The sequence below is a fragment of the Megalobrama amblycephala genome, linkage group LG2 (genome assembly GCF_018812025.1).
Source record: "Megalobrama amblycephala isolate DHTTF-2021 linkage group LG2, ASM1881202v1, whole genome shotgun sequence".
In the NCBI taxonomy this organism is placed as follows: Eukaryota; Metazoa; Chordata; class Actinopteri; order Cypriniformes; family Xenocyprididae; genus Megalobrama; species Megalobrama amblycephala.
In genome coordinates, this window is record NC_063045.1 from 13,690,685 (window position 1) to 13,702,959 (window position 12,275).

General features: G+C 37.1%; 3 protein-coding genes across 3 annotated transcripts; 2 read left to right on the forward strand and 1 right to left on the reverse strand.

Annotated features, from left to right (window-relative positions):
- Positions 1 to 60: 60 nt before the first annotated feature.
- On the reverse strand, positions 61 to 728 carry mrps28 (mitochondrial ribosomal protein S28). The gene has a single exon (XM_048182881.1). It carries the CDS (start codon positions 696 to 698, stop codon positions 150 to 152), a length of 549 nt encoding a protein of 182 aa, XP_048038838.1. The 5' UTR covers positions 699 to 728; the 3' UTR covers positions 61 to 149.
- A 634-nt stretch (positions 729 to 1,362) lies between these two features.
- On the forward strand, positions 1,363 to 5,778 carry sde2 (SDE2 telomere maintenance homolog (S. pombe)). Its single transcript, XM_048182876.1, has 7 exons — positions 1,363 to 1,532; positions 1,706 to 1,823; positions 2,883 to 2,994; positions 3,128 to 3,297; positions 4,321 to 4,426; positions 4,535 to 4,994; positions 5,078 to 5,778. Exons 1-7 carry the CDS (start codon positions 1,431 to 1,433, stop codon positions 5,291 to 5,293), a joined length of 1,284 nt encoding a protein of 427 aa, XP_048038833.1. The 5' UTR covers positions 1,363 to 1,430; the 3' UTR covers positions 5,294 to 5,778.
- Positions 5,779 to 6,138: 360 nt separating this feature from the next.
- Positions 6,139 to 11,623, forward strand: wdr83 (WD repeat domain containing 83). The gene is made up of 9 exons (XM_048182879.1): positions 6,139 to 6,389; positions 8,575 to 8,695; positions 8,780 to 8,885; positions 9,040 to 9,088; positions 9,182 to 9,308; positions 9,390 to 9,457; positions 9,552 to 9,660; positions 9,994 to 10,108; positions 11,357 to 11,623. The coding sequence occupies exons 1-9, from the start codon at positions 6,287 to 6,289 to the stop codon at positions 11,513 to 11,515; spliced, it is 957 nt and encodes a 318-aa protein (XP_048038836.1). The 5' UTR covers positions 6,139 to 6,286; the 3' UTR covers positions 11,516 to 11,623.
- Positions 11,624 to 12,275: the final 652 nt, after the last annotated feature.

Below are 12,275 nucleotides of genomic sequence, written 5' to 3' on the forward strand. Positions count from 1 at the left end.
CCTATACATGACAACTGCTCTCTATGGCTCCAGACATTAATAAACAAGAACCAAAACCTGTGAAGGTGCCATTTTAAATTTTTATATCTTATACACAATACAGAGTCCATTCATTCACACAAAGTTCCATCTGAGTGTTGTCCGTGCAACTATTCCTTCGCCTTGGTCTCTTTGCTCTCTATCAGTCCCAGTAGTGTGGCGTCCGCCTCCAGCAGCGTCGTGTCGGTGGTCGCTCCAAGGAACCGTGAGGTCAACTCCAAATCCTCCAGCCTCAGTCTCACCCTGCTGCCCCTCTGGTACTTCTGCCCGTCAGTGGAGGGCCTCTTACACACACAGTGGAACTTCCCGCCGAAATCGATATACAGATCGTCATTGACGATATGAAAGACTTTCCCGATGACGATCTTGTCTTTGGCGGGACCCATCTGCATGAGCGCGGAGTGTCGCAGGAGCGATGTGAAGGAGGTCTCGTCCCTGGAGCTCACCCGCACCGCGGCGCTCCGATCGCCGCTCTGCCGCAGGTCCGAGTGTAGATCATATGCAGCTGCAAACCCGCTTTTCACCCTCTCCGGTGATTTATCATCTCCTCCGCTCGCGTCTGAGCTGTATAATGACCTGAGCGTGGCAAAAACACTGTGTTTAGGCAGTAAAGATGATCTGGAACTCACGTTGTACATCACCTTGCAGAGCGACGCCATGTTGAAACGTCATAAGGAGCAGAGCACGCTGGGAGCATTTCAAAATAAGAGCATACATGGGAAAAAGTGGGATTTTAGCATGGTAGTTTTGGATTTATTATGTAATAATATGATTTATTAAATAATAACGTTGTATCTTTCTCAGTCAGGGGCTCTGTGATACAGAGTGAGTTATGTCATTTATTTAAAATCGTAACAAAAATATAAAATGGATTTTGGTTCTGTTCTGTTTGGTTCTGGTTCTTAGGGTATTTTTGAGTTATTGCATTACAATATGATTATACATGAATAAAGAGCAAAAAACGCAAATGTAAAGACTTAATATAGTACAAATAACTAAAATGAAAAGCACATATAAAATATTACGTATCAATGTTATTTGAAGCATAAAACGTGACATATATTGCATCCTTTAACAAAATAAATTCATTTAAGTAATACATTTTTTTTTAATTTAATACGATTTGGTAAGTTCTCTCGGCTTTTTTTTTAAATTAAATGCTTAGAAGAAAAGGAAAAAAAGGAAAAAACAAACAAACAAACAAAACAAACAAACAGTAACAATAATTGTCATCGTCATAAAACAATAAAACAATATGCCATAGTCCAACAGTCTTTCAGTCCAGATTAAGTAAATTCTCTCGGCTTCCGTACTTGAGTCAACGCAGTTATACGTCACAGATTTGACCGGAAGTTTATAAGCACATCTTCGAGAACAGGCGAGAAGAAAACATGGAGCTCTTTGTAATTTCACCAAATTTGAGGTTTACTAACCTAACTATCGCTCCGGATTCGACTGTCAGCGACCTTATCAGTCATTTCGCCGTTAAAGAGGTGAGTTGATCAGTGCTTACAGTAACTTAGCCAGACGTTACTGCGATCTGAACTCTAGTTGTGCTGTTATTGCTGCTATACTCTCACTGCTGATGGTTCCGTTTGATTTTGATGATGATTATTACTATGGCTGATGATTAAAGTTACCTAAAGTATGTTTTATTCTCTCTCAGGGCGTCTGTTTTACGGACTTCTATGTGAAGAGTAACGGCCGCGTCTCTCGCGGTGATGCGCCGCTTCAGTCTGGCGTCGTGTACCGTGTGGAGCCGCGCTTATGTGGAGGCAAAGGAGGTAACCAGACTAGAAGCTTGTAAATATTAGAATACGATAGGTTGTTGATATTTGACTGATTGTTAAATGGGTTTATGTTTATTAGTATAATAATTAAAGTATAAAGTTGTCCCCGACTATAATATGGGAACAGTGTTGGGTAAGTTACTTCAGTATCTTCAACAGTGTAATTTGATTATTGTACTAATTACTTTCTCTAAAAAGTTTTGGATTACTAATTACTTTCTAAATCCCATATTAACCTCAACCAGTTGAATAATTCAAGGATATACATGAAAGTGCTCTTTTAATTCTTTCAAATAAACGATATTCTCCTGTGTAAATTATTCTTGAACTGACCGAAGTGTGTAAAGGGAGAAGGTTACATTAAAACATAAATTTTAAAATTAAATTAGATGTTAAGCACTATTGTTTGATATATAATTGATATATAGTTTATACAGTATTTAATTACATCAGAAGTATCTGTAATTGAATTACAGAAAAATTAGGAATTATTAGATTACTCTGTAATTAAAGGGATAGTTCACCCAAAAATGAAAATTCTGTCATCGTTTACTCACCCTCAGGTTATTCCAAACTTGTATACATTTTTGTTATGTTGAACACAAAGGAAGATGTTTTAAAGAATGTGGGAAACTGAACAGTTCTGGGGCACCATTGACTTCAATAGTATTTTATTTTCCTACTATGGAAGTCAAAGCGGCCTGGTTACAGACTTTCTTCAAAATATATTTCTTTGTGTTCAACAGAACAAAGAAATTTTTACAGGTTTGGAACAACCTGAGGGTGAGTAAATGATGACAGAATTTTCATTTTTGGGTGAACTATCCCTTTAATTACACCCAACACTGTATGAGTTGTTTGAGTTTGTCATTATTTGGTTGGTGGTGTTAATTTTATTTATTTATTAAATTTTTTATTTGTAGAATTTAAGTTTATTCAAAGAAGTTGTTTTTTGGATTCTTGGTTCCAAATTATGATCCGTTAGTGTTTCTTTTTAAGTAATACATTTACAGTTATTAATAAAGATGTATTGAACTCATGTTTGTTTTGCAGGATTTGGCTCTATGTTGAGGGCCCTTGGTGCACAAATCGAAAAGACCACTAACCGTGAGGCCTGCAGAGATCTGAGTGGAAGAAGACTTCGAGACGTCAATCATGAGAAAGAGTAATGCTGATGATTACCATGTCCATTTTTGTCCGTTATTTCGTATTTTATGGATTTGGTGTTGTGGGTTCTCTTCACATGCATCAGGCTTTTATGATTGTATAAGTGAATATTTATCTGTGTTTGTGTGTAGAATGGCAGATTGGTTGAAAAAGCAAGCCGACCGAGAGGCGGAGAAGGAGCAGCGTCGTCTGGAGCGGATTCAGAGGAAATTGGCCGAGCCAAAACATTATTTCACTGACCCTGATTATGAACGGCAGTGCCACGACCTCTCAGAGAGACTGGAGGACTCTGTATTGAAAGGTAACTTGGATTCATTTTCCGTGCACAAATTCCATGCATAGCATGTGGTAGGATACATTAAATTTACATAGAAGAATTATGAATATTAATAAACAGTAGGGCTGGGACAATAAATAGATTCATCTCGAGTCGTGGATCGATTCTGAGATTTTCTGAATGAATCGCGATTCTCTCTTGAATCGATTCTGAGCTTAGTTTTTAACCGCACACTCAAATGCTCACGAAGTAGAGCGCTTGTGCGTTTGGTTATGTATTTGCACTTTAGAATGCTTTCATGATGCGAGATTAATGTAAACAGACCACTGCAAACACTCTTGTTATTCACTTCAACCTTTTCGAACTTTATGAATGATTATTTTATAGAAGGTTCAAGTAGTGTGTGTATGGAGTTCACATACAGCTGTTTGTAAAGCACACAGTGCCATCTGCTGTTGAAAATTAATCAGAATCGATTCGAGAGAGAATCGCAATGCATATGGAAAATCCCAGAATCATTTCTCAATTCGCGATTCAATTATTTATTGTCCCAGCCCTAATAAACAGCAATATTTACATATTCAGTTTCATCCTATTGAATCAAATCTTTTGACTCATTAATTTTAAGAGATTTGTTCAACAACAGTGTTTACTAATTCACTTAAATGAATCACACTTCGAATCATAAGTTTTGGTACTGAAATTTAAATCAGAGACACTATTAAAGGAAAATCTCTCTCTTTTTTTTTTTATTTTTTTTTATATTAATATACTCATATTAGTTAATTGTGATTAAGCTATGATAAATTTTATATATCTAGAAAATAATAAATAATAATAGTACAATTACAAAAGTAACCTTGTTTTTGCAGAAAGGTGATATATAATACTGCCTATTATTGTTATTAATAAAAATAATATTTTTAGATAGATATATCGTTTATATGTATTCAAGTAATACTAATATTGCATATTGTAAATGTTCAATATATTGCCCATCATTAACAGTAAATGTAAAAGGTGAAAATAAAATTCTCTACTATTCAGGCATGCAGGCTTCCTCTAGTGGTCTCGTCCAGGCAGACGAGGGGCCGAGACGCAAGCGTCCGACACCAGCCGACAGCCAAAAGAAAGCAAAGAAGAAATGTTTCTGGTGAGATGATTTCACATGTTGTGTACAATGAAAAAGAAGATAGACTAGAAGTATGAAATTCAAATGCTACAATTTCAAAGCTGCGATATGCTGTCTTTATTCCATTAGGACTGGCATTGGAGAACTGGAAGACATGGGCAGCTCTGGTGAAGGAAGTGATGACAGTGACAGCGAGGCCTCTCCATCCACCTCTGGGGCTTCCTGTAGTTCCGATGTTCCCAAACCAGCTGTGCCGACTTCCACCACCAGGGGGAGTGACAGGACAGAACCTCAGGACCAGCCAAGTAGCACCAGCAGCTCCTCCTCGAGTCCTGCACCAAGCTCCCCAACACACAACCAGGAGGAGGTACAGAAGGAGGCAGAGAAGGAATGTACGGCTGACGTCAGCCAAAACAGCAGCACCGGAGAGGATAAGTTGCAGGTTGACGTCAACCAAAATGGCAGTACCGTAGAGAATAAGTTGCAGGTTGATGTCAGCGAAAACAGCAGTACTGGAGAGGATAAGTTGCAGGCTGCGCCCGCGGAACCACAAAGCAGCCCAGCGGAGAGCAGTCAGGCTCATGAAACGGTAAGATCTCCTGCTTCACATGTGGTTGTTCCTGTTGTACATGTTTTTACTGATAATACTGACCTCTCTTTTTCTCTCTTCAGGTGGATGGTCCGCTGGATCTGCTCTCCGTGAGTGGGCCGGAGCAGCTGGAGGCTTTGGGTCTGGAGCGGCTGAAGAAGGAGCTGATGGAACGAGGGATGAAGTGTGGAGGAACCCTGCAGGAACGGGCCGCGCGTCTGTTCTCCGTCAGAGGACTGACTGCAGATCAGATTGACCCTGCGCTCTTGGCCAAACCCAGCAAGGGCAAAAAGAAATAACTTGCTTTTCCAAAACCACAAACTGTTTTTGACCTCTGTTTTGCTTTGGCATGTCTGTAGTTATTTTTAAGGTGTGGTTCGTAAGAATCTAACACCTAATTTTGAAAAATCCCCAGTTTGGGAGAATTATGTGTGCTAGATTTTTTTATTTTTATTAATTAGTAAAACTGGTCAGATGCCGATAACAATTCAGATTTCTTTTTCTTTTAGTAAAACATACCAAGTTACATAAGGTGAGACTCAGGCTAACTTTTTTGTGATATGTACTATATATTTTTTAATTACATTGTCATTGTAAATAGCTATTTTGATTCATACAGAAATATACTGAAGATCAGTCACGTTCATGATGTGGGTGGGAAGGTATTCAACAATATTGTGATTTATAGCCAACAGTTTGTTCACATTGCACAGTATTTGATTGTATTTGTGATATGGTCCATTTTGCTCTTGACTTTATGGTTGAGTAAAATATTGTTGCACAATTTTGTGTCCTTTTTTATTGGCGGTTATTATTACTACACACTGTAAAATCAAGTCATGTATCTAATTGTATAGAATGTGAAAAGAACCTTTCATTCTGGTAATCATATTTATAAAATAATTAGGAAGGTGCATCATATCTTGCATCTGTGTTTCATATTTTTGTGTAAATGTGTATGCATTTTCCATCACATGCACATGATCTCTTATGGAATAGTTATGATGAAAAGCTTTAAATAATAGTTTAAAAAAAAAAAACGTAATAAATTAACAATGCGAATTTTTTTTTTTTTTTAGTATTTTCACGAAATTATGGGAAAATTCCTACTCCGAAACATCAGATGGCGATAATGAGCAACATATCGCATCAACATACATTCCACTGAAGAAAAGGGTGTTTTTATGCAGTTTGTGCAGTAGTTCTGGGTTTATCTTGGTGTTTCCGCTTTAAATGTACAATACATATGTATTTCATTAGTATATATCTGAAGCTGTGGTGGTAATAGAGTCATGGCGTTTCCGCAGCCGCGTCCTCAAGCTCCTCAGCTGCCGCAGCATCTTCTGCGGACTGTCGACTGTCAGCAGGGCGCCGTGAGAGCCGTGCGCTTCAACGGTAAGTCTGCAATTGAGTGGGAAATGTTACTGACAATTGAATATTAAAACAAACAGCTGTCTTTCTCAAGAAGGTAGATGATGGGTTGGAGTCTCATATTTCAATTTAACTGACAAAGTATAATCTATCTCTGGTAATCGCAAACGATTCTGATAGGTCCTTCCTGACTAAGTTATAGCAATATGAAAAGTAACAGTAACTGCTTGAGGTTGTTTTACACCTTTATGCTTTATGACACTGAGAAACTTTAAATATACCTTTAACTAAACATACAGTGAAATGATTGAAGTCCTTATTTTATTAATGTTTTTCATGTACATTTATGTTCCAGAGTTGCACATAATGTTAAATTTTCCTGGTTAAATAAACATTGCTTTGCATAACATACAAAATACAAACACAATACTATGAATACCTAAATCTCATCAAGTTAATGTTTTAACGCATTTTTACATTTATTTCAAAATAATAAAGGCAGTAAGTAACAATTTAAACAATATATTTTATTTGTGAAACTGATGTTCAGCTGTTTTTCACCAAGCTGATAACTCACTAAAAAGCACCAGTCATCATGTTTTCAGGTTTTCATGTTTTAAGTTTGATTTTGACCTGATATAAAGCAGTGATATCTAAGTGGGTGAGTTGTTTACTTACTTTTTAATTAGTCTTCCCATTAACGGCATAATTTTGCTCATTCAGACCAATTTGTGAACATGCACGGTTTATCACAGGAACCAGTCATATCCAACCATATTGAATCATATACATCCAATAATAGTGCGATGAAGGCATTACTTTCTCTCATGTGACTTTCCCCCATTCACTCTCAATTACTCCCCATGCTTTAGGGGGTCTGTTAAAACTCAATGGGGTCAGAGGAGGCATGAGAGAGTGGACTCCCGCTGTAACTTTACCTGCGGGTTTCGCTGTTGGACAGTGTTACTTTAGAAAAACGAGTGATTTATACACGTTTTAACAATTTATACACGTTTTAACATGATTTATACACGTTTTAACGTTGTTTTATCTTTGTAAAATGGATTATTTCCTCATTAAAATGCCTTTAAAATGCCCCAGAATTCAAGATAAGGGGCCTGTATATATTTGTGTAATGACCCTGTATATATTTCATATTTATATCATTTAATATAGTTAACCAATATTACACAAAGAGCACAGTTTTTCTCCAAATATTAGCATGATTACAAATGTGATATTGATTTTATTCAGCCTACAGTTTAATGAACAAGACCTTAATATCAATTGACTTACATGTTTGCGGGGACACACCTAACGATTAGCTGAAACATTCTAAGACTGAACTGAACACACATACTGATTGTTTCCTTCGACGGGAGCCGATTTATATACTCACACATGGAATTTTAACGCAGACTGTAATCGCAGACTGAACGCAACCGGCTCTGACTGGACGCATTTGAGCGCGATCAGTCATAAGTTTCAATTTACATTCATAATCGGCCTTAAAATCGTTAAGTGTGTGCGCGGCTCAGACACCAACTCGTCTGTTTCGCTGTATTTCGCCAATGTTAACTAAATGTTAGTTCCAAAGTCCATAGAATTGTTTTGCATCTCTGAGTGAGCAACACTTCCTGAATAAATTATCCATTTGAATGAATCTGTTGAATCTCAATTTGCTCATTACAGTGATTCGCTACCTACTGGCGGGTTTAATTTCACATTTAAAGTGTCTTCATTTTTTTTAACATAGATAAAATATATATATATCTATAGTTATATATTTAGCTATACAGTAGATTACAATTTCTGTACCTGAAAATCTTGTTTAAACCTACATGAAAAACTTGAAAAGCACCAATTATTTCATTTATATGTTTGCTCTGTTGTATTTATTTGTGCTATTACTCGTAATTTGATTATTTGTTACTATATTATTACTTACTGTTTATTTGTCTAACAATATTTAAAATATAAGTGAGTTAATCTAATAGCTTTAGGTGTCATAAACCTATTTATTAAGGTTTAATGCAACAAAGACAACTAAAATAATAACTATGCTTATTTTACAGGCCCATTTTCTTGTCTTTTACTTTTATTAATTTGTTGTTGCGGGGCAAGTAAAAATTTGAACCACTGTTCCAACCGGGCCAGTAGAAAAAATCCTTAACGTTGAGCCCTGTATATATATTACATGTTCTTCCAGCTGATGGGAATTATCTGTTGACCTGCGGCAGTGATAAATCTCTGAAGCTGTGGAGTGTGAGTCGAGGGACTCTGCTGAAGACTTACACCGGTCACGGATATGAAGTGCTGGACGTGGACTGGTGTGTTTTTTGTGTTACATGCGTTATATTGAATTATCTTTGCTGTTGTGTTAGGTTTGTGTTAATTTCACGTACTTTTCACAGTTCTTATGACAACAGTCAGCTGTGCTCCTGCAGCTCGGATAAAACCGTCATTCTGTGGGATGTGGCGTCTGGTCAGGTGACGCGCAAACTTCGCGGGCATGCAGGGGTAAGACAGCATTTCCCGCCACGATATTATACTGCATTTATTATTTGTGTTTGCTAAGACAAGAATCACTATTGCAGTATATAATTATTGTAAATAATAGGTGATTTGTTCACTACAAATGCCTTTCGTTTTCAATGTTATGTTCGTTCCCTAGAAAGTGAACTGTGTGCAGTTTAATGAGGAGGCTACTGTGATGCTGTCAGGTAGGCTTTATGAAATGGATTTAATCATTATTGCTTATGGGAATAACCACAATCTCAACCTCACTGTGACTCAGTAACTTCTTAATGTTTTAGGCTCCATTGATGGGACAATACGATGTTGGGACACTAGATCCAGACGGATGGAGCCGATCCAGATCCTGGACGAGGCTCGGGATGGCGTCAGCAGCCTAAAAGTGTCAGAGCATGAGCTTTTGACTGGGTCAGAATCAAACTAAACTCATCTTATTGTAGGATATGATGTGTGAATAAGAGTGTGAAACTGTAGTTTGTTGTTTATCAGGTCTGTGGATGGAAGAGTGAGGCGTTATGATCTAAGAATGGGGCAGCTTCATGTCGATTTCATTGGAAGTGAGTTATATCACACATGAGCAAATAAGAATCCAGGTGTATTGCAGTGTGTGAAGTCTAACTAGCTTCTGTTGTGTGTATTTGTGCTCCACAGGTCCCATCACATGTGTGTGTTTCAGTCGGGACGGTCAGTGCACACTTAGCTCCAGTTTGGACTCTACGGTGCGCCTGCTGGACAAAAGCTCAGGGGAGATGCTTGGAGAGTATGTACAACACAGATCAAACTAATAAACAAGTACAATAAAACTAGATTTTTAGATTTAATCACAAATGAAATTGTATTGGCCTTTGGACGGTTGAACTTTTGACACTTCAAAATCTTTAAAATACCTTTATATGTAGCAAAATATAATTAAAACCTTCTGGATTCAATAAGAGGGATCCAGTTGTACTACCTTACATACTTTGGATGTCATATCTTTGTTTTTTATTATTATTATGACCTTTGAACATAAAAAATTACCCGTCACGTCATTGACCCATATACTATTATCACTTCAACATTATGTGTTTTTCTCTATGGTGTCCCTTTACAGGTACTCCGGTCATGTCAATAAAGGCTATAAGCTTGACTGCTGTCTGTCTGATAAAGACACACATGTTCTGAGCTGTTCAGAAGATGGCCATGTTTACTTCTGGGATCTGGTGGAGGTGAGCAGAATAAGTCACATGACCCACAGATAGGGTTGCCACCTTCAATACAGAAAAATAAGGGACGCCTGCCGCAGCGGGGGCCACACCCCTCGGGGCCACGATGACCACGGTCCCGATGACGTGCCAGTGGTGGTATATCATAACTTAAAACATGTTTTCATAAAAATATTAAGATTGATACCAATGGACATTATAGTAAGATATCTGCTATTGAAATCAGTGTGAACAGATGCAATCAGTCTCTCACTATCACAACTTAAGTGGTCATATTGAATACACAGCTATGACAATAATAAACATAGGCCAACACCTGCGTTAACTCAGCTGCTGTAACCCAGAGGGGAATAGGATAAGAAATTGCTAATTAACTCGAGTAATTTTATAGAGTGATGTGAACAAAGATTTTGGCTAAAATATTTGGCATTGTTTGCAGTAACACCATCCAAACAGTGAAACCACACATAAATGACATAATATCTACAAACATTTCTTATTTAAGTAAAACACTTAACAACATTTTTATTATTGGTAAGTAAATATATTTATGTATTAATTTATTCCATTTTTTTATATAATCTATTGTTAATTCTATAGTATTAAATGATGCAATTATTTAAATTGGTTAAGCATAACAAATAGTTGTTTACTTTATTCACATAGGTACTATATTTTGATTAAATATGTATTAAATATATATCTCTTATCTCTTATTAAAGTAATGCTTATGTGTCTGAATGTACAACTTAACCTTAATAAACAAATCATACCATAACATGATTAATGTACATTATTAACATTATTTCTTAATACTAGGCAGCATATGAAACATTATCAATTAAAAAAATTGAGGTGATAAAAAAAAATCTGGACCTGCCTCCGCCATCGTTTCAAATGGATTCTCTGACAAAAGAACCGGCAAGGCGGCGTCCCGCCCTCCTCTGACTCTGATTGGCCGTGATTCAATTCAATCAAACCAACGATGGCAGCGAGTATTACCCAATCAGGGGCAGAATAGGACACGTCTTCACACAATGATTTGCATGGGATGCTGCATAATGTGGACCTATGTAAAATACGGGACAAATCGTGTCCCGTATTGACTTGATACGGGATGCGTCATTTTGCCTGTAAATACGGGACGATTCCGTATTTCACGGGACGGGTGGCAACCCTACCCACAGAGCCAATACTATGACAAAATGTTAAGTTGAATATGAGCAGTAAAGATGTAATTTATCTTTGTAGGGCTCCCTGACTTTAAAGCTGCCTGTTGGGAAAGCTGTCGTCCAATCTCTGTCCTTCCACCCAACGGAGCCCCGCCTTTTGACTTCTATGGAGGGGCGTGTTCAGGTATGGGGGGCGGAGCCAGAGGATGCAGCTGTGGAAGATGCCAAAGCTGAGTAGTGCGTGTTGAACACCGAACACATGAGCAGGACTCATTCAAATGTGAATCACTATTTTGTATCAGTTTTGTATGTTAATATAAAAAGCAAATAAAATATTTAAAAAATATATAGACTTTTTTATTGTTTTTTTTTTTTAATAATTTACCTTTCATATAATTTTAGTTTTAGTATGTAATCATACATTGTGTTGTTAGTTCATTGTAAGCAAAGTGTAGTTAAAACAAAACGAGCACAACAACTTTTGTTTGTGTATTTAATCAGAACTTTACATATTTACAAGAAGCAAAATAAAGATTAACAATAATTTATTTGGCAGTAAAAATGGGTTTCAAATAAATAAATAATTTATAAGCACATAAATATCTTCCACGTTCAGATGGATAATTCGTTGGATCAATCTTGACTCAGAAATGGCCATTCAAACACTGCATTGTGTTGCCATTAACCAAAACTGAATGTTTAGACATTCTCAAATGCATTTATAGCCGAATAAGTCATGTCAGCAGAGAAAGCAACATATACATCTTAATACATTTCAATACATACATATTATTTCATCCTGAATTAACGTACCTTAAACAGCCTTTTATTTAAATTCAAGGCACTTTGTAGTTTGTACAGTCTCTAAACCAATAGGAAAAGCAGACAAGAGCCTGATTTCAGCTGGCCACCATCATCTCTACCCCATACAGACACATGCAGCGGCGGAGAGTTTCTCCACTTTGTGCCAGCGATGCTGGTTGTCGAGGAAGGCTATG

Excerpts from the sequence above, each read along its gene's own strand:
- wdr83 (XM_048182879.1), top strand. The coding sequence starts at position 6,287 with ATGGCGTTTCCGCAGCCGCGTCCTCAAGCTCCTCAGCTGCCGCAGCAT. Across the intron at positions 9,458-9,551 it reads TCATGTCGATTTCATTGGAA|GTCCCATCACATGTGTGTGT; the intron begins GTGAGTTATATC and ends TGTGCTCCACAG. Across the intron at positions 9,661-9,993 it reads TCAGGGGAGATGCTTGGAGA|GTACTCCGGTCATGTCAATA; the intron begins GTATGTACAACA and ends GTCCCTTTACAG.
- mrps28 (XM_048182881.1), bottom strand. The coding sequence starts at position 698 with ATGGCGTCGCTCTGCAAGGTGATGTACAACGTGAGTTCCAGATCATCT.
- sde2 (XM_048182876.1), top strand. The coding sequence starts at position 1,431 with ATGGAGCTCTTTGTAATTTCACCAAATTTGAGGTTTACTAACCTAACT. Across the intron at positions 1,824-2,882 it reads CTTATGTGGAGGCAAAGGAG|GATTTGGCTCTATGTTGAGG; the intron begins GTAACCAGACTA and ends TTTGTTTTGCAG. Across the intron at positions 2,995-3,127 it reads GACGTCAATCATGAGAAAGA|AATGGCAGATTGGTTGAAAA; the intron begins GTAATGCTGATG and ends GTTTGTGTGTAG.